Source organism: Astyanax mexicanus, chromosome 3 (genome assembly GCF_023375975.1).
Source record: "Astyanax mexicanus isolate ESR-SI-001 chromosome 3, AstMex3_surface, whole genome shotgun sequence".
NCBI lineage: Eukaryota > Metazoa > Chordata > Actinopteri > Characiformes > Acestrorhamphidae > Astyanax > Astyanax mexicanus.
In genome coordinates this window covers 37,536,133-37,556,617 of record NC_064410.1, presented here as the reverse complement: position 1 = coordinate 37,556,617, position 20,485 = coordinate 37,536,133, and the positions used below count along the sequence as shown (strand labels likewise).

General features: G+C 37.3%; 1 protein-coding gene across 1 annotated transcript; it reads left to right on the top strand.

The window, feature by feature from the left end:
* Positions 1-643: 643 nt before the first annotated feature.
* gtf2h4 (general transcription factor IIH, polypeptide 4) lies at positions 644-20,467 on the top strand. Its single transcript, XM_015600874.3, has 14 exons — positions 644-750; positions 1,130-1,266; positions 2,718-2,822; positions 3,216-3,347; positions 4,929-5,114; positions 5,238-5,346; positions 8,331-8,399; positions 8,633-8,716; positions 8,941-9,112; positions 12,092-12,222; positions 14,021-14,068; positions 14,189-14,267; positions 17,976-18,037; positions 18,264-20,467. Exons 2-14 carry the CDS (start codon positions 1,151-1,153, stop codon positions 18,372-18,374), a joined length of 1,404 nt encoding a protein of 467 aa, XP_015456360.3. The 5' UTR covers positions 644-750; positions 1,130-1,150; the 3' UTR covers positions 18,375-20,467.
* Positions 20,468-20,485: the final 18 nt, after the last annotated feature.

The following is a 20,485-nucleotide window of genomic DNA, read 5'->3' as shown; positions in this document are numbered from 1 at the left end:
GAAACAAATAATAGACCACTTAGGCGGTCTGAACTGATTGAATTTTGGTTATCCAAAAGCTGTGTGTAAGACTGGTAGTAGAGAACATGCCAAGATGCATGAAAACTGTGATTAAAAAACAAGGTTAATCCACCAAATATTGATTTCTGAACTCTTAAAACCTTATGAATATGAACTTGTTTTCTATGCATTATTGAGGTCTGAAAGCTCTTTTCTGTTATTTCAGCCATTTTTCATTTTCTGCAAATAAATGCTTTAATAATTGTCATATTTTATTTTGGAATTTGGAAGGAATGTTGTCTGTAGAATAAAACAACAGTGTTCATTTTACTCAAACATATACCTATAAATAGAAAAAACTGATTCAGAAACTGAAGTCACCTCTTATCGTTTTTTCTAGAGCCGAATGTATATAGTTATGAATTTAGAAAGAAAGAACAAATGTTCATAAAAAGAAGCGTAGAACTGTTGGCTTTAGGGAAACATAAAGTGCAAAATAAATGTAATACTTATATGTAGGATTTTAAAATTTTTAAATCGTTATTTGGAAATAATAACATTTATAGAAATTAAGATAATGCTCTTTTGGTCATGGCCGGTTCAGCTGTGAATCAGCCAATCAGAAGAGTCCGGTTCGTGTGCGTCACGTGATCACGCCAACATGGCTTTCTGTACAGCAGCAGCACAATAGCAGCATGCTAATGTTCAGCTCTGGACTGTTTACTCTGTCTTTTAACGTCTTTCTATAAGGTGAGACCCACTAAAACATGAATTAAATAAGATTTAAGGCTCTTGCACGCGCCCGGAGTGCGAATTAAAGCACCTAGTGAATCAGTAATATTGTCAGTGATATTATTGTCTGCTGGAGTTCAGGAGTCTCTCCTGTTAGATAACTGGTTAGCAAACATTTTTGAGTTATAATCGCTATAGTTCGTTTAAGGCTGTAAGTTCAGAAGTTTTAATTCAGCCAGTTGATTGTTTTTTATTAGAACAGTCTGGTTCTCCTTATCATTACAACGCTGTGATTTTAATGCAGGGATGAAAGTAACCTAAAGTAACTCTGCAGGGAAGTAACTTATCTAACGCTGCTGTTAATTCCAGCTCTGTGTTTTATGTACATCCTTTGCAGTGGATCCCTCTGTCTCTAAAGATGAAGCTCAGAGTACAGCTACAGTGCAAAAACCTTCATGAGTACCTGAGAGAACTGAGCCCTGACATCCTCGACAGACTCTACAACCATCCAGCAACATGTCTGGCTGTTTACAGGTGAAACTTTTAACACTAATAGCTACGTTAATAAACATTAACTATATATGTTTTAATGTTTTCAGGTTAGTGCTGTTTGTATGGGAAATATCCTTGAGAGTATATCACTATAAAGTAGCAGGTTTTTAAAATTATTTTATTACTGGTTAACAGATCTGTAAGTATGACATGTGCAATGTTCTTTAAAATATACATATTATCTGGGGTACTGCCACTGTGATTGGGAGATCGCTGATTTAAATCCCGGTGATGCAGCTCGCCATCAGCTGCCGGAGCCCAGAGAGAGCACAATTGGCCTTGCTTGCTCTCTCTGGGAGGGTAGATGGCACTCTCTCCCCACATTACTCCAAAGGCTGATGTCGCTTTTGCTGCCTCTGCCTTTAACCTATCCGTGCAGTAAACACACTGAGTACACTTAGAAGACACACAGACAGTGATTTTGTCAAAACGTGTGCTCAGAGTGGTGGGCAGCTAGTGCTACGGTGCCTGGGAGCTGTAAGGGTTAAGGGCCCAAAAGTGGCGACCTGCCAAACCTGGGTATCGAACCCAAAACCTTGTCATTATTTGTCTTGTCATGATCACTCTGACAAAAAACACTCTGAAACAAAATAGTAATCATGTATCCACTGTTTACATTCAATAAAATAATTTCTTCATTCATTAATCTTAATCAAAGCAAAATGCTCAGTTAATGAAGATCTTTGTTTTCGTCTTGCTGTATATGTGCTCTGAACAAATGCTTAGGCTCCTTATAACCTGAAAAAGTTAATCTCACCACCCTCGTAATACGTACACTATATGTCCATATGTTTGTAGACATACAGCTATTTTAAGTTAAACCCATTGCTGATACAGGTCCTTGTAGAGAAGTCCTGTCAATAGAATAGTACTCCCTGAAGCAGATAAACATAAAACTATTGGTGCCATGCCTAATGCCAGAGGTGGGTTAGGGAAGGGTGTTGATCATACAACATCCTGACCTCACCAACACTCTTACTTACAAAAGCAGGATAAACTTTTTAATGCCCTTGTTTTCAGAAGAAACAATAAATGAGCTGGTGTCGCAAACCTTTGTATGTAGTGTATATATGTTTTAATGAGCCCTTTTTGTGTGTATGTGTGATAATTCAACATTATGTGTTAATGTAACATAAAATTGCTCCAGAATGCCAGGGCATTTTTCTATTCATAGATGCACATTAGGAAGAACGTTTATGACATTTACCAGACAGTCTGGGGAAAAATTGTGTTACAACAAATGTAATAAATAACCAATTCTGTTTGTTCCTTTTTGTTTGTTAAATTGTTAAATCAGTAATATTTATTTGTAGTTCTCTCATTTTGTTACTATTTTACTATATGTTTTGCCATAAAAGAACTTAAGCATTGTAGAAGCTTTAGCAGTGTTGGATGACATTGTATTTAACCTTTATTCTTTCATTTCTTTACAGGGAACTTCCATCACTGGCCAAAAATTACGTAATGCGCATGCTGTTCTTGGACCACCCGTTACCACAGGCTGCAGTAGCTTTGTGGGTCAAAAAGGACAGCCAGAAGTGAGTGCATGTACATGTATATTATGAAGATCTAAAGTTTTAATTTTTGGTTTTGACTTATAGCTTATTAAATAGTTATGACTTGCCCAATGTGTTTATTTGTGTATGTTTACATAAGGATTATCATTAGCAACATTTTTCTGGTCGGTCTGGCTACAATAAACAGCAGTTATATATATTCTGCACTGACAGGTAGTAGGAATGGCCAAAAACCTTTCTCCCTTACTGTTAATAAATAGAAATAATTGGTCTTATATAATAAAAATAATAATATATTGGTGATATGAAATAGTCTTTAAATTGTAATTATTTTTGGGATGGTATATTGTTCATAAAATAATATTATCGAGACATGCCAGTATACAAAGTTCATCTTTTTCATTTTTTTTGCAGGGATCATGACCAGTGTGTGTCAGTGTTGACTGGGCTCAGACTGTGGCATAACCAGCAGCTTCAGGGGGGCCTCCAGGGCATCGTTCTAAACCCTGTGTTTAAAGACAACCTGAGGATAGCACTGCTTGGAGGGTAAGAATTGTAAAACAAAATGGTTATAATTTGTTTTTGTACACTGACATGCCAAATGTCATGGGACATGGAACTAGTATTGTGTCCTATGACTTTTGCCATTCCCATGGAAGCTAAAGAATGCTGCACAGACCTGTGGGATTTGCCTGTGGGTGTGATTTCTGCCAGAGTTGCTTGTCTGTTTGTTTGCATAGACAGTTCTACCCAGTTACAACCATTGTGCTGTCCACTGTGGGTGGTAATGTCTTCTATGACACTGATACACATATGAATATGAGGACTGCAGATCGAGGAATTTGTAACACCTCCACAACTTTGAAAATCAAATGTCCCATTTATCTGGCACCCACTGTCAAGCCTTGTTTAAACTACCATACTTAATATGTACATATCAGGGTTTATACGGTCATGAAAAACCTGGAAAAGTCATGGAATTTCAAACAAGCAGTTTCCAGGCCTGGAGAAGTTTTGGAAAAATAAAAATACCCAGAAAGTTTTGGAAAAGTCATGGAAATTTGCTGTACAAACGTTTTTCATTTATTGACAGAAAGCTAATTTAAGCTACTACACAATGAATCTCTCAGGATTTGACACATGTTTTACTATTGAAGATTCTGTGTCAACATTGCATATATATATTTTTTTTATATATAAAATTAATTTTAGGTCTATTATCAATTTGTATTATTGTTTGTCCATGTCTGCATTGTTTTAAAGATCATGTGCTTATAAAAATTTGCCTTAAAGGCATGGAAAAATCATGGAAATTTATTGTTTAAAAAGTGTATGCACCCTGACATATATATTATTGGTCATAAGTTTTAGAGCACCCCTATTTTTCATTTATCCAGTAGGACTGCTGTATGGCCCAGACAAACTGCTTTTTTTTGTTTTCTCGTTTTAGCAATGACTTTATTACTGCACTTCATCTATTAAAGTCTCCTGTTCACTGCTGAAACTAAGACTAAGTCCAATGTTGAACTGTGATATAGGTGTTGCCATGTGGGTCAGCCAAACGTCTTCCTGGTGTTGAAAACAGTACTTGCTGCTCTCTGGCTTCATCTTCGATTACTTTAAAGAAAATGCTTATACTTTTCTAGAGTTATGTGTGTTGCTGTGTCGTTTTCTAGTTATTATGATGGAAATGTGGACGTGCTGTGTGTAAGTGTGTAAATGCTTCAGTTAAGAAGGCAGATTGTTGCTTACCAAGCTGTAAGCTGTTAACCAATTGTTTGCTATAAATGTAACTTTAACACAATATAATAATTGTTATTTTTTACAATATATATATATACAGTACTAAATTTACTGTTTGTTCAGTTTTTAGTTGATTAGATTTCCTTAAAGGCCCTGTCAGTTAACTGCAAAGTTTAATTTACAGAATTTCATAGCATTTTCGGTTATTGACTTTACCTGAAGAGCATAAAAAATAAAGAAAAAACAATTCGGGGTGTTCTAAAATTTGACAGGGTGTGTATGCTAAAAAAAAAGTCACGCTTTATATATATAAAAAAAAAAAACCTCCTGTGATGTTAAAACTTTTGTTTACACCTCTTTCTCTCTCTCCTCCTTGTCTGACAGCGGTAAAGCGTGGGCAGATGAGGGCAGCAGTCTGGGGCCTGATCGGCATGCACGAGATGTAGAGAGTCTGGACCGTTACGCCATGGAGCGCTGGGAGGTGATCCTTCACTTCATGGTGGGTTCCCCCAGTGCAGCGGTCAGCCAAGACCTGGCCCAGCTCCTTATTCAGGCCGGCCTCATGAAGAGGTAGTGCGCTCTGCTACGCTTCACATGTTTCTACTCAGCTGTGTCAAGCTAGAAAGATCAAGATGTGCTGTACTTTCATGTCTTTACTAACCCTCCTTTCCCTGCCTTTTGCTGTTCTTAAAGCGAGGCTGGTGACGCGCCATGCATCACTTCAGCTGGATTCCAATTCCTCCTGCTGGACACAGCCTCTCAGCTGTGGTACATCACTCTGCAGTACCTCAACACTGTCCAGGTTTGTCCACAAGAGAGATATCGGCCCTTTTGGCTGTCAGTACAGTAGATCATGCTGTGAAATGTTCTTGAATGGATGTCAAAGTGGAGTTTTGGTTTTGAGTGTTTTATGGGAATCATAACATGGAAAAACAAATTGAATAGTAATGAAATAGTGTTTAAAGTTTTCTTTACCAATCATTTCTCAGTCAATGCAGAACATGGTTGTGGTATCAGTCAGTTGTTAATGAGTTAATAAGGCAGATTTACAGACAAAGATTAAACCTTGTTTTAGACTATATTTTCTGTGCTGTGTAGTCGAAGACTAGACTAGGCTTTCCTTTCTGGGAAACTGCTCAGTTTTGCTAAATGCAAACTAACACTGAAGAACTGACTTTATAAGTCTTGCACACTCAACAAAATACCCCAATCGAACCGTCTTCATCAAACTACATTATTTAACAATAATGTTATGTAGCTGTTACATAATTATGTTAATGTTTAGTATTTGTTAATTAGCAGAAGGTCTAGCTTGCTAGTAGCACAAATATTCTCATTTCATTTAGTTTATATTTGATAATGACTCTATAATTCAGAAGATCCAGGGGGCAGAACATTATAGATAAAACAACAAAAAAAACAATTTGATAACTACTTGGCGTTTTGTATTTTTGGTCATAGAAAAAATTGACATAAATCCACAGTAATCAATTCACAATCTTTATGTTTCTCAGTAATTTTGAGTGCTTAGCTTTTTCTCCGCATTTTGCCCTCCTGTCTAACCAAACAAAGCATTTTAGGTGATTGAAAGCTGTGGTTTTTCAAAGCTCCCTCCAAGGAGATTTTTGAGAACTTTTGAAAAAGTTTCAGTGTTCTACAGAAGGTCTTGCACTCCCTTTTGGAAAAAAAAGCTACAAAAAGATTGACGTCTCAGCCTGACCAGGAATGTGTGGGTGATTTAGAGACTGCAGTGTTCTTTCTGATTTTAAGTTGTTTCTTTTGTGGAACAATGCCAGCTTTGAGGCTGTGTGTAAAAATCGAGGTATAGTTGTAGAGTTAAATATTTTTACTGGACTAAGGGCTCTGGCTTCGCACTATATTTAGGTCTATTTTGGCGTTTCACTTGCTTCTTGAAGAATTTCAAAGCACTTTGAGGTTTTAGCACCCCTAATCTGCTTTATTATCCCACATATTAAGTTTCAGGGTGATTTTTATGTATGTTTGTGGACAAAGAATTTTAGGAATACTTTTGGAGACTAGGAGAATGTCCTCTGTTATAAGTTTCCATATATGTGTGGAAGGCGTGTAAAATTGGTATGATCATGATTACACAGTAACACATCACTTTAGAGATCTATACGTGTCTGTTTGTGATGTCACAACAATAAGCACATTTACATATGACCATTCAGCTGTAAGTAGTTCAGATTACTTATTCATGTTGATGTGAAATAGCGTGCTGTTTCTGGAGAGAGTCTGTTGCAGAGTTATCGGAGTGAAAGATGTGGAGAAACTGATTAAGATGGAACGTTGTTCTGTTCCTGATCATCGCAAAGCAAATGTGTCTTTTCCAAAGGATCCACACATCTGAGAGGAGCTGCTGGCATTAATATAGTCCCTGAGGATTTCAGTCATATAAGAGTTTCAGCCCAGACTGCCATTTGCTCAAGGTCGTTATCATATATCAGTCTTAAAGACCCAGTAACAAAAACAGCCTGGGCCTGCTTTCCCAAGAGCATTTTCGTGAGTTTCACCCCTTAAAGTCGTATGTGGTCCAGTTTTGTATTGATGTCTAGATTTTGTTTCAGGCTGCATTTTTAAGGAACAGCTTAATATACCTTTGCTATGTTCTGTGGTCTTCACCTGTATGGGTGGTGTCTTGATATTTTGGATGGTTTGTTGTCAATTTGACTAGATTCCTTTCCAAGTGTTGTGCCGAATTCTGCCCCCGTGCCGGAATTCGTCTTTCTTCTAGTGCACCCGCAGCATACAGCAAAATTAGTGTAACAGATTAGCCTCAGATTTCCTTTTCATTTCTGTGTATAAATAAGGATTAATCTACAGTTACAGTAGATACAGGAGCCACCAGTGTAATGTGTCCACACTGTTGTTTTTTTCTGCTTTTTTGTTTAGTGGGTGAAGATGGCCTGCCTCTTTATTATGTAATTGATCTGAAAGTCTGAGCCATCTAAAAAAAACAATGTTTGTGACCATGATTCAGTTGATCCAGTCTGAGTCCACCATTTGATGCACGTTTCACACCTGTTATTGTGCATTGGACCAAACTGGAACGTCTCAAGGTCCAGACCTTACGAGACCATACAGGAAGTGAAGTTGAGTTCTGGCAGGGAGGCACAATTCATCATAACATCTTGAAAGGCAACTGGCCGAACTGACAGTGCTCTATAAACCAATCATTGTCAAGTATAGGGTGGCTCAGTCCCAGTAAGTGATGATGACAGAACATAGCAAAGCTTTTTTTTCAGTCACCATAAAAAAAGTGTAAAACCAAAACTAACCGGAACAAATGTAACATGCACACAATCCCTGGTCCAAACTTTCAGGTGTAAAAACACCCATAGTGTTAACACCATCTGTACTGTAAAAAGCACTTAAGGCTGTCTATAGGTGGAAAATTGGCGATGCGCTTTACAAAACAGGGGTTACAAATCAGAATATTGTGATGTTTTAAATAAGGAAGTGTTTTAATTAGATTTTAGGGGAAAAACTGTCCTAACACATTCATGTTTCTAAAATCTGAATAAAAGAAAAAAAATACCTTTTGTCCAATAGAACAGTAGGATGTAATGATTGAGTACAACATTGCTGTCTAGTGGTCAGGGTTTAAACACAATACAAAGTTTATCACTGTTCATAAGTCTATACATGTAAACTAGTAATTAAAAATAATTACTGTTAAAAATAAACACTATTTTTTTGAAAACTAATACAATATTAATAGAATAGAATATGAATATTTTCTCATTACTATCTTCCCTGTTCCAGTCTAGAGGGATGGACCTCGTTGAGATTCTTTCCTTCTTGTTCCAGCTGAGTTTCTCCACTCTTGGAAGGGTAAGTAGTGAATTTTTTAATTTTTACTTTTATTTAATTCTTATTTTCCAGTTTTAGATTAAAAAACGGTTCCCGATTGTGGTCTGCATGAATCAACCCTGTAGCAATAGTCATTACTTAATGTCCTGATAAGACAGGGGAAATCAGCGTTGTGCTTGTGGCTCGCATCCTTTATCCGATAAGAGAATCAACTACAAAAAGACTGCTTCTTTTATTTCTTTGCCTTATAACAGGACTATTCTGTGGAAGGAATGAGCGAGTCTTTGCAGACGTTTCTTCAGCACCTACGAGAGTTTGGCTTGGTGTTCCAGAGGAAGGTTAGTCATTGTGAAGATGATAACAGAATTTTTAGAAAATGTATTTTTCTGCTTGTATAATGCTATTCAGAACAGTAAATCTCACATACAGTATATAGAACTGAATGTATTTACAGTACTGTAGCTGCAGCAGGAATCCTGGGAGCACTCATAGAAAAGCTGCTCTATAAAAGTTAACAACCCTGCTTTCGTTTTTATTGTGCACATTCTTCTACTTTTTTCAGAGGAAGTCGAGAAGATATTACCCGACAAGGCTGGCTATAACTCTAGCGGCAGGTGTCACTGCCAACTCTTCATCCTCCTCTTCCTCATCCACGGCTATGAGCGCAATGTCTGGAACAGGAGAGTCTGGCTTCATTGTGGTAGAAACCAACTATCGTGTGTATGCTTACACAGGTATGTCTGTAATTATATATGTGATTTAAACATGTACAGTGTATTTTGTTGATGTATCATATTTTTCTCAGTATAAGGCGCACTTGGTCCAGCTGGCTAAGTGCTGCCACTATGATCAGGAGACCACTGGTTTGAATCCTATTCATGTAGCTTGCCATCAGCCGCCGTCAGAGGCCCTGAGAGAGCACAATTGGCCTTGTTCTCTCTGGGTGGGTAGATGGCGCTCTTTCATCCCCTCATCACTCCAAAGGGTGATGTCCTTCAGCTCAAGGCGTCTGTGAGCTGATGTATCAGAACCGAGTTGCTGCGCTTTCCTCCAAGTGCACTGTGATTCTTCTCAGTAATGCTGCATCAGCAGCAGCTCGAAAAGAAACGGTGGCTGGCTTCACATTTATCAGAGGAGGCATATGTGCTAGTCTTCACCCTCCTGGTGTTGGGACATCACTAATGATGAGGGGAGTCCTAATGAGTGGGTTGGGTAATTGGCCATGAAAATTGGGGAGAAAAAGAAAAAGGTTTATAAAATAGAAAAGTGATTGGTTTTTAGTTCATAAAATTGTCACACATAAATGTAAGTAATTTATATACAGTAGTGCTCAAAATAATAGCAGTGCCTCAAGAGCAGCGAGATAAATCACTGTTTTTGTTAAAATTTCAACCTCTACACCACAAGTAAGTTTTTGGAGGGTATAATAAGGGCATAGAAAACTAACAAACCCAACAGGCCACCCATGCATACTGCAGATTCTGTGAAATTGAATGATTAACTGAAAGGGGTGTGTTCAAATAAATAGCAGTGGTGAGTTCAATTAGGGAGGCCGTCAATTAGGGAGGGCATTAGGTGTTAACAGGTGATCCTTATTTAAGGAGCAAGGCAACTAACATGCTGGCTGTGCATTTGTCCTGAAAAAACAAGAAAAATGGGTCGTTCAAGACACTGTTCTAAAGACGAGTGTTTTTAATCAAGAAACAAATAAAAGAGGGGAAAACATATAAAGAAGTACAGAAAGTGATTGGCTGTTCAGCTAAAATGATCTCCAATGCTTTGAAATGGGAAGAAAAAACAGAAAAACGCGGAAGTAAAAGAAAAACAACTCCTCGAATGGATAGGAGAATAGCCAAACTGGTAAAGGCTCAGCCAATGATCAGCTCCAAGAGGATCAAGGAAGACCTTCAGTTGACTGTGAGTACTGGTACAATCAGAAGACGTCTTGGTGAAATCAACCTACCAGCAAGAAGCCCCCGCAAAGTCCCACTGTTAAATAAAAGACATGTGCAGAAGCGGTTAGAATTCGCCAAAAAACACATTGAGTGGCCTGAGAACAAATGGCGTAACATTTTGTGGACTGCAAGGTTCTTCTTCTTTTTGGGTCCAAGGGTCACAGACAGTACGTCAGATGTCCTGCAAACACAGAATACAAGCCACAGTACTCAGTGAAGACGGTTAAGCATGGTGGTGGGATGTTTCTCCTACTACGTTGTTGGTCCTATTTATCGCATACCAGGGATCATGGATCAATTTGAGTACATTAGGATATTGGAAGAAGTCATGCTGCCATATGCAGAAGAGGAAATGCCTTTGAGGTGGACCTTTCAACAAGATAATGACCCAAAACATACCAGCAAGCGAGCAAAAGCATGGTTCCAGATGAACATGATTCAACTGATGGAGTGGCTAGCACAATCCCCAGACCTTAATCCCATAGTAAACTTGTGGGCTGACATAAAAAATGCAGCGCATTTTTAGGCAAACCAAGAAATGCAGGGGAATTGTGGAATATAGTACAATTAATAGGCCTTGGCTGCAATACCTGTTGACCGTTGTCAGAAATTGGTTGACTCCATGCACCACAGATGTGAAGCAGTTATCAGAAACTGTGGTTTTGCAACAAAATATTAGTTTAGGATACTCAGCCAAGTTGACTTATTAAGAATTTATTAGTTTGTGCAGTACATTTTTGAGTTTCCAAGAAAAGATGTCAACGCTGCTATTTTTTTGAACATTACATTTCTGACTTTCTGTGAAATATCATTATTATTATTTGAGTTTTAATTACTTTTCCCAATTGTCCTGCTTTGGAATAGAATGTGCTATGTCCCCAATGCATTTATGTTCATTAAAGTACAATTTGTTAGAAGAACTTTGAAATTTACTCATTTTTTAAAAGACACTGCTATTATTTTGAGCACAACTGTATGAGAGCATCTTACAGTCTCAACAGCTGTCTGCTTTCTTGGATTACATTTAAGGAGTGTGATTCTATTCTAGAACAGAGCAGAAATAAAATGCGCTGTTTCACCCATTTAAAGCCAGCAGCCATTCAACCTATTCAACCTAAGAATATTTGCCTCAGGGTCAGTGACTTAAAGATGCCCTAGAATGTCAGACTGTATTTATTCTGGCATAGTTGAATAAAGAGAGATCTTTACATAGAAGTGACACACCATGAACCTCAAAGACTGCTGTGTCCTCTTTCCAACGAAAATCTGACATAACTAGAACAAAGCTGTTAATGTGATATTTTTAATTCAGACAAAATGTATCAGCAGGTTTAAAAAAAAAACAAAAAAAAAAAACAAAAAAAAAAAACAGAACAATCCTTCATAATCCTACAATATGCAAATAAGTCCTTGTTAGTTGACAGATTAGTTGAAACGGGTATGTTGGAGAAGGGATTGTAATAAATATGTATAGGATTATGTAAATATGTCTAGGACTGTGTAAATATGTTTACTGCTAACCAATCACTAAAATTCTGACAATTTTAGGTTTTTAACCAATTAAAGATGTTTTGAATGTTGTCCAACAAACACAATTAATTTTGTTCAGAATTGTTAGTTTTGCAAGATTTTCCTGAATTTGAAGCTATTTACATTAATAGTAACACCTTTCTAAGGATCATGTTTACTGAGAGATCTTCCTTATTTCTAATTCTGATGTAAAATGACTGTAGGATCTTGCACATCTCTCTGTTTTAGACTCTGAGCTGCAGATCGCTCTGGTTGCTCTGTTCAGCGAGATGCTCTACCGCTTATCTAACGTGGTCGTGGCCCAGGTCACCAGGGAGTCTGTGCAGCAGGCTATCGCTAATGGCATCACTGCACAGCAGGTATGAGACTAAGCTCACATGTGCTCATAAAGCACATCACAAGAAAGCTTTGCAACCTTGGTTATGACTTGCTGTTGTGATGCTCTTGATCAGGGATACCCACGGTTATTTCCAGACACATAATCTGATGGGTTCATTTGCACCGTTTTGTTTCAATTGTGACTATTTAAAGCCTGTGGCGGGAAATCGGGGGGGATCGCAGGGAACATTGTTTTTCATGATCATAGGCATCAATGGTTCCAGGGGAGGCTGCTCTGCCTGCTAATGCATTGTGAATAATGTATTTTTGATGGAGGACTACAGAAAAACAAAATGCGTCTCTTCTGAATTTGGAATGTAGTTTTAATTATTTTTTAAATTAAATTTATATATTTTTTGTTTTATTATTTCTTTTTATTAGGACACAGCTTTTTTTTTCTCATTTTTTTCTCAGATTTCTAATCTGAAATTTAAAGCATATGAAGAAACTGCTTTTTTCTAAAATAGACAAACTCATCCAGAACCAAAGCCATAAAGAACCACTGGATGTTAATATTGTTACAGCTTTCTGTTATCATAGTTATCATTGTAAATGATTCAGTAATAGCCCACTAGCCCAGTTTGAAATGATTTGAGAATACAATACTGTATTTACCATCCAGGAAAGTGCAAGGACCCATTCACTTAGTGTCTGTTAATTTAGATAATGTTGTTGCTGCATGATTCAGACTTTGTTAATTTTGTTTTTAGCTCAAAAGCACCTCATGGACCTGGCATGTAACACTCTCATGCACTCACTCACTTATATAGTCACTCACTGTTTAGTTTAGCAGCCTGAAGATTCTTCTCACTAGTGTGCTGTTGGTACTCAAATAGCGTTGAGTGCTTAGCACCAGTGACACTTTGTGTCTTTATTTTTCTGTTGCTTTTGACATAAAATTGAAGTCTATGAGTAAAATGCTGGACATTCATGATAAGGTTTTATAATTTCTAAAAAAAAAAAAAAAAAAAAAAAAAAAAAAAAAAAAAAGATTTGCCTTATTAAATTTGTTTTATACCGGTTTTAATGGACAAAAGTCACCAAATCAGACAGTTTATGTTCTTATGGTGTCCTTAATATTGGGGCAAATAGTCCAAAAGCTCCAAATCTGTTATAAGTGTTTATACCACTTTAATAGACTGTGTGTAAGACTGGTGGAGAAGAAAATGCCAAGATGCATAAAAACTGTGAAAATCAGAGCAAAATCAGAGAAACTGATCCAGAAACTGAAGTGGTCTCTTATTTTTTCCAGAGCTGTATGTATAATTGCCATTCCAGTACAGATCAACATAAAAACATAATAGGACCACAAAATTGGGTCAGATTTGGGCTATTTTAATGTGTCTTAATGCTAATATTGATCATTGATATTAAATCGAATATTAAAAGCGCATTTTGTGTGTAAATCATATAAAGGTATACTAACTGCTACATATGTTTTAAATAGACAGAAATTCACATTACTCTGTAAAGATCTTGTGTATAGGCTTTACATATTAGCAATGTGCATTTCTAACTAATACTACTTTGAGAAACCAGTATTCAGCTGAAGTTTAGCTGAAATTCTTTCCCAACTTTAATTTCAGGGTTTAAGCATCAAATTGAACAAAATTTTAAAATATGCAGCAACAGCTTGTACTGAATTGACTTGATATGAGTCATATCGTCCAAGCTTACTAATAATGTGTGAAATAAGATATCATGATGTCTCTGAAAATCCATTGTAATACTTTGTTCATATATTCTTTTGGGGCTGCTTTTATTCCCTATGATCGGCAGATAATCCACTTCCTGAGGACAAGGGCACATCCTGTTATGCTCAAACAGGTAACTTCAAAATCTTTTATTTTACAACTTTTATCTTATCTGTCTGAAGAAAGAAAGACCAGATACTTTCTTCTCCCTTTGTAAATCTAATACATCTCTTTGATTTGGTGTCTTTGTCAGACTCCAGTGCTTCCTCCTACTATCACAGACCAGATCAGACTGTGGGAGCTTGAAAGAGATCGGCTTCAGTTTACAGAAGGTAAGAGTGTTTCTTTCCAAACTGTTGCCAAATCATGTGTGAAATCTACTTTGCACATGCTAAGCAGTCTAGCTGAAAACTTCAATATGATTCCATACTGCAGGACTGCTCAGCTGTCTGGGAATAATAATAGAACAATGCTACAAATATAATTAATCCATTTCTAATGCTGTTTAACTAAAGGTAAGGAAATATGATTGATTGGGGCTGATTTAATGCAGTGGGATTTCGGGATGATGCCATTTAAAAAAACAAAAAATATATGTATGAAACACTTGATTATGTACTTTGGTTGTAGGTTAATAGGTTACATGTTAATGTTTGCATGTTAAGGTTTAAAGCTTGCATTCATATGCATAAGGGTAAATAGGAATGATACAAGTTTTCAGGTAAAGATTTAATTTAATGTCCTATATTTATGTTTAATGACAATTTAAGGAATTCATTTTTTTTTTTTATCAAGATCTTGTTTTTTTTTAACTATGCCTTAAGCTATGTTCATTCTAACCTTTATTATTACATAATCGGAGGTCTGTTACATAAAGATTATACTTTATAACAGATATATGCCAACTAAACAGCATGCAATCTGGGAAGATGTTAATTTAATGCTTTTTAGCAAAAAATAAAAACTGAGCTCTTGTATGAAATTCATTCTGACATAATATACATTTTGATTTTGCATCCAAAGTGCCAAGAATAGAGACTAAATTTGTGAGGCCAATTTACTTCTTTAATACTTATTTATTGTTTTTTGCTCTGTGATTAATGACAAGTGTAACCTTTGTTTGAAACGCTTCTTGATGTATTATTGATTGATTAAACTATCATAAACTCCTACAGTAATTATCTTAGCACCATCAATTACATGCAAATTATTGATCGTGAATTATTACTTATATTTACATAAGTGTAGTAATAGTGTTTGTTCTGTATTATTACAGCAAATTAGCAAATATTATTAATGTGCATGTGGCATACAACCAATTGTAGTCCAAATAAATAAGTAAGTTTAAAAGCTTAAAAATAAACCCATAATTTGTGATCCTCAAAATAAAGTGTCATCTTTGCAACTTTCAGCATCATCTGCGCTCCTGGCCCAACATACAGACATAACAATCAAATTCCTAATTGAATTCACAAGTTTTATGCTCCACACTCGACTGTTAAACAGACTCAGGCAGCATGAGGAAATATAAAGCTGGTCTCCGGACGCAGATCTGGATCCCTAGCATTTAAAATACCCCGTCTGCCTTCAGTTCGTTACCATGGAGACTTGAGAATCGAGGGAACATTCATTCAGGTTTGTGAGAATGATGCTGCTGTAAACAGATCATGTGTATCTTGACTACAGTGAACTTGATTTCTTCTGAATTCTGCAGGAATATTTAATCGGCTTGCTTATTTGGTTTCTGACCGGTGGTGGGTACTGGTAAAATTTGGGGGTTAAGCCCAGCACCAGTCAAATACATAAACACAAGTGTGTAAACTGTGTTTAAAGTGTACCACTGAGGGAGTTACATGCTTTTTCGTGAATTTGAGTAATCAGATAATGAGAGAAATTATTGTCTATGTGAGTCAGACAACAATCCGATTTTTGCTTTGCAACCAGCCAGTATTTTCACTCATTTCTGTTTTCACAGAAATGTGAATATTGTAGGTAAGAGTATACATACACAAAAAAAAATAGGATTTCTGAGCTAAAATTGAGCTCTTTTTATCAGAATTCGTAATCTGAATTCTAGACCTTACTCTAGACCTGATATAAGCAATCAAAGTATACTGTTTGACTATGCGAATAATCAGATTACTGCAGCAACCCTATTATGAACAGATTTTGCAGTGTATGTAAACACACTCGATGTCTGTACACAAACAAACTGAATTCTGAATTAAACTTTGTTAATGCATTGTGCTGTGTTGAATTCTTAGACATGCATTTAATGAATTGCATGAATAATTCACTCTCCATTGGCTTCTAATGTTCAGTTGCTTATATGAGCAAATGTCATCAGCTTAATTTTATCAGAGACTTGCAATGCATTTTGGTCCATGTTCATCTCAGCAAGTGCATTGTAGGGAGACTGTAGTGTTCTTGAAATCATGCTCAAATTTAAATTCATGATTTGGACACTTGAAAAAATGGCTGACACTCACTCACATCTGTAAATACCCATCCATTCTAATGACACCTGCAGAATTGGTAACTAAATATTAATGCCGAAAAGTGGACAATTTATTCAATGTAAATTACTTTCTCCAATAACGTTAAATTCATCACAGTTTAAATTGAGAGAACATAATTGAGTAATATACTGAAATACTGAAATAATTAAATATACCACTCCACAGCACATTAGAGGTTGTGTGCTGAGGACAGTAGTGAAGGAGTTGTCAGATGTAGCTGGAAGATCTAGTCAGTGGTTGTGGTTCAGAAGGGCTGAGGCTACGTGGGGAAGGGAATGAGTTTGTGCTTCAACAGCAGGCTTGGAGGGGGGTGGGTCTGGGATGCCAGACTTCACTGTTGAGCCTTCTGGAGGTGTCGTGGGCTTAATTCAGCGAAACACTGACGAAGGAAGGTGCCTGCCTGATGACCCCTGAGAAGAGCTTGCACTGAAGTTGGTGTTTAGAGTTTGGATGAAGGGGATTGGTGTGGTCTTTCTGTTCTTGTAGTAATTTGTCTCATGAGTTTTTGCAGACATCTGAGTACTTGGCAGTTGAGGCACGGACCATGAACATAGTTCGCTATGCTTCTGGATTCTTGTCGAGCCAGTATCGGATGGTAGTGGTTGCTGTGTTCTGCTCACGCAACTTATAATGTCATTTATTGTGTGTGATTGTGCTTAGGTAGGGTGCTGTGGTTAGTGTGTTGTTCCATGCTGGTGCCCCATGCCAGCAGTGTATATTTTAGCATTTCATCCATCATTTATACAATTTAAACTGGTGTATTTGTAGCTCATTTCAAAGATTTAAATTTAATTGGTTTTGATTAGAAGTCATTATCAATGAATATGGGGTTAATTATTCCAAAACAGAAAAATAGACTCGACTCTAAGTATTGTTGGCTTTACACACACAAGAAATATCAATGCCATATTAAATTTAATGCTGCTTTCAATAGAGAAATAAAAATGTGTTTTCATTGTTAGAAATGTGGAAGAAAAGGCTTCATCATATAAAGCCTTCCAGGAGGAAAAGAAAGATAATGGTGGAAAAAATAGAAAACTGAGTTGTTGCAAATGGCAGCATTGTGCAGAATATAGTCAAATGTTCTCCTTTGTGCATGCACTCGTGTTCACAGGACACGTGGAATAGCTTTAATGAAGACTTGAAGACTGATAGGTTTTTGATTGGATGGCTTGCTGCAGTCATTCTTGATGTAAAGTGGTAAATGCCATACTCTGCATGAAGAAGTCATTTGGTTGATTTCAAACCGAATAAATGCTTGGGGTGACTCTTGTATGAGCCTGGAAACAAAGCCTGACTCATAAAAAGCTTCTAAGTAGATTGAAGGCTTTGCTAGACTTCCTTTTTTCCTTCCTGAATGACACCCTGTAACCTCTGAATGTCAATGGCACTCAGGCATAGGTGAGCGATAATAAGCATTTTCACAGATGTGGCTTTAATGGTAATGCTGAGGCTGTTGAAAGCTACTTCATTCTCCTTGCTCTCAACTATTCATGCTTCTTCCTCCCCTCTTTGTTTCAGGAGTATTGTACAACCAGTTCCTGTCACAGGCTGATTTTGAGGTTCTGCGGGATAGAGCTCAGGTTGGTGATTAAATTTATCCTTCTTTCTTCCTCCTGGTGGATTTATCACTATCCACAGCCCTTTTCTGCTCTCCATGACCTTCTCTAGCCTTTTAAGTTCACCCCATGAATACCTGAAAATTACTTCACACCATTATGCTTGTTAAGTGGTGCATTGTGTGTGGTAACAGAATGAGTGTGTGCCTTATTTATGCATGTTGACAGCTGACCCTTTGCTTCTCCACAGGGACTGGGTGTGCTGGTGTGGCAGAATGCACCTCACAGGGTTATGGTGGTTACACCCCATGGGCACAGTGAGGTAAAGAGGTTCTGGAAGAGACAGAAGAGTCATACATAGGCAATACACAACGCTAGAGTGTAAAAAGATCAGAAAACAACAGAGCGGATGCCAGGATACCACATTGTCTCATGCGATGTTCAGACAGAAGAAGGAGCTGCCCAGAGGCACGGCCATATGGAAGAAATGAAACTGTCTGTTTAAGCTCAGGACTCACCCTGTGGAAGAATTTAAAGAGGAATTCTACAGATTTTTTTTGTATCATCATCAGTGGTGGTGGTGATGGGCACCAGAACCTTTAAGGGGTTGCTTCTAAAAGCTTCAACACACAAATCTATCACATGAAATGGGTCATTTATACTAGTTTCGAAGCAAGATATGGATTTTAGAGGGTGTGACCCCTAATTCCATTTTTCAGCACCATCCAACAGCACCTTTTCACTGCATGGCACCTATACTACTCTTCTCGACTCCACTCGCTTTTTTTGTACCTGGTTTATTTTGCACTAATACAGCACCCCCACTCTTCCATCTTGAAAATGTAGTTTGTGATGGGGCAAAACTTTTTGTAGGTTAATTTTATTATGTACAATGCAACGATAACGAAATTAGCGTGACAGGCCTAGGCACCAGGTACGAAATTCGACCCAATAGACAAAAGAATATATGAGTAGACTCAAGTTGAGTAGTGTAGGTGGCATGCCACATAATAGTGCTAGAAGATATCACCGCTCAACAATGAAAAACATGTATCTTCAAAACAGAAACTTTACTGGAGAGAGATAAATATATTTTTTTATTTCAAATTTTTATCCCATTTTCTCCCAATTTATAAGACCAACTACCCAACCCACTCATTAAGACTCCTTCTATCAATAGTAATGCCCCAACACCAGGAGGGTGAAGACTAGCACATGCCTCGTCCGACACCTGTGAAGTCAGCCGCCACCTTTTTTCGAACTGCTCCTGATGCAGAGTAGTCAGCACGCTCGGAGGATATATCCTCTCACAGACATCTTGTGCTGATTGACACCTTTTGGAGTGATGTGAGGAGAGAGCGCCATCTACCCACCCAGAGAGGGCAAAGCCAATTGTGCTCTTTCAGGGCTCCCGCAGCTAAAGGCAAGCTACATGAATGGGATTCGAAGCAGCAATCTCCTGATCATAGTGGCAGTGCTTAGCCCGCTGGACCACTGAGCCAAAAACTGAATTTTTTTATGAAAGTCAATGTAAGAGTTTATTTCAGGTCATTTTGGAGAATTTTTATTGGTCCAATCATCAAGAAAATTTGAGCCAGTATACGGGACAGTTAGTGGGTTCAAGTTATGTAGTAAACTAAAAATCTACAAAAATGGAGATACTTCTTTTTCATTGGACAATAGCCCTATTCATATGGGATTAGTTTCTCAGGGGGTTGTCTGTAAAAAACATTTACACTTCTACTTAGTGATAAAACTCTTGCATACGGACTGCAATTGAAAAAAAAAAAAAAACAGGAGAATCTGTGAGTTTTTAGGCTTTCTCGGTCACATAAATTGTATTCAGTAGCACTTTTATTTCCACTCTCTGATGTGTGTATATGGATCTCTGTAGAAACATGCACCCAAAGTGTAATTACAGTGTGTGGCAGTAGCCAAATAGCTATTTTATTGAACGCAAGGAGACGAAACTCTGGACGGGAGAGATGTGTGTCCGGACGGGATTAAAATTACCGGAGGACCCCAAAGTTCAGCAAAAATCTGTAGGTAATTCAGCCTGTAATTTTCTCAGAGGACATCTGAGAAAAACACATACAATAAAAACACAGAGGACCCCCGTAAAATAGAAAATTATCCCAGTACCCCTTGAGAAACTAATCCTGTCCCGATAATGACACATTTTGTGTATCAAAAACCTTAAATTTGTTTGCAGAAAATGTGAAATGCAGAAAATCAGTGGAATTGACTCTGTAATTAATTATTTCAAATAAATCCCTATTAAAACATGTACAATATGATTTTGACAGGTGGGAACAAGGGGAGGAATAAACTGATGTGGGTTCACTGGGACCTGTTGGTTTGTGATGGCTCTGTTTTTATTGCTTCTTGTGTTGGATGAGAAAACTGCTCGTCCAAAAAATTAATTCATAAATAAATAAACAAAGGCTAAAGCAATGTTGTACCTTTTTCATA

What these genes read in the sequence shown, in the direction of transcription:
- gtf2h4 (XM_015600874.3), top strand. Translation starts at nt 1,151, where the DNA reads ATGAAGCTCAGAGTACAGCTACAGTGCAAAAACCTTCATGAGTACCTG. An exon ending in CAGGCCGGCCTCATGAAGAG is followed by an intron (nt 5,115 to 5,237) that starts GTAGTGCGCTCT and finishes CTGTTCTTAAAG; the next exon opens with CGAGGCTGGTGACGCGCCAT. An exon ending in GCTTGGTGTTCCAGAGGAAG is followed by an intron (nt 8,717 to 8,940) that starts GTTAGTCATTGT and finishes TACTTTTTTCAG; the next exon opens with AGGAAGTCGAGAAGATATTA.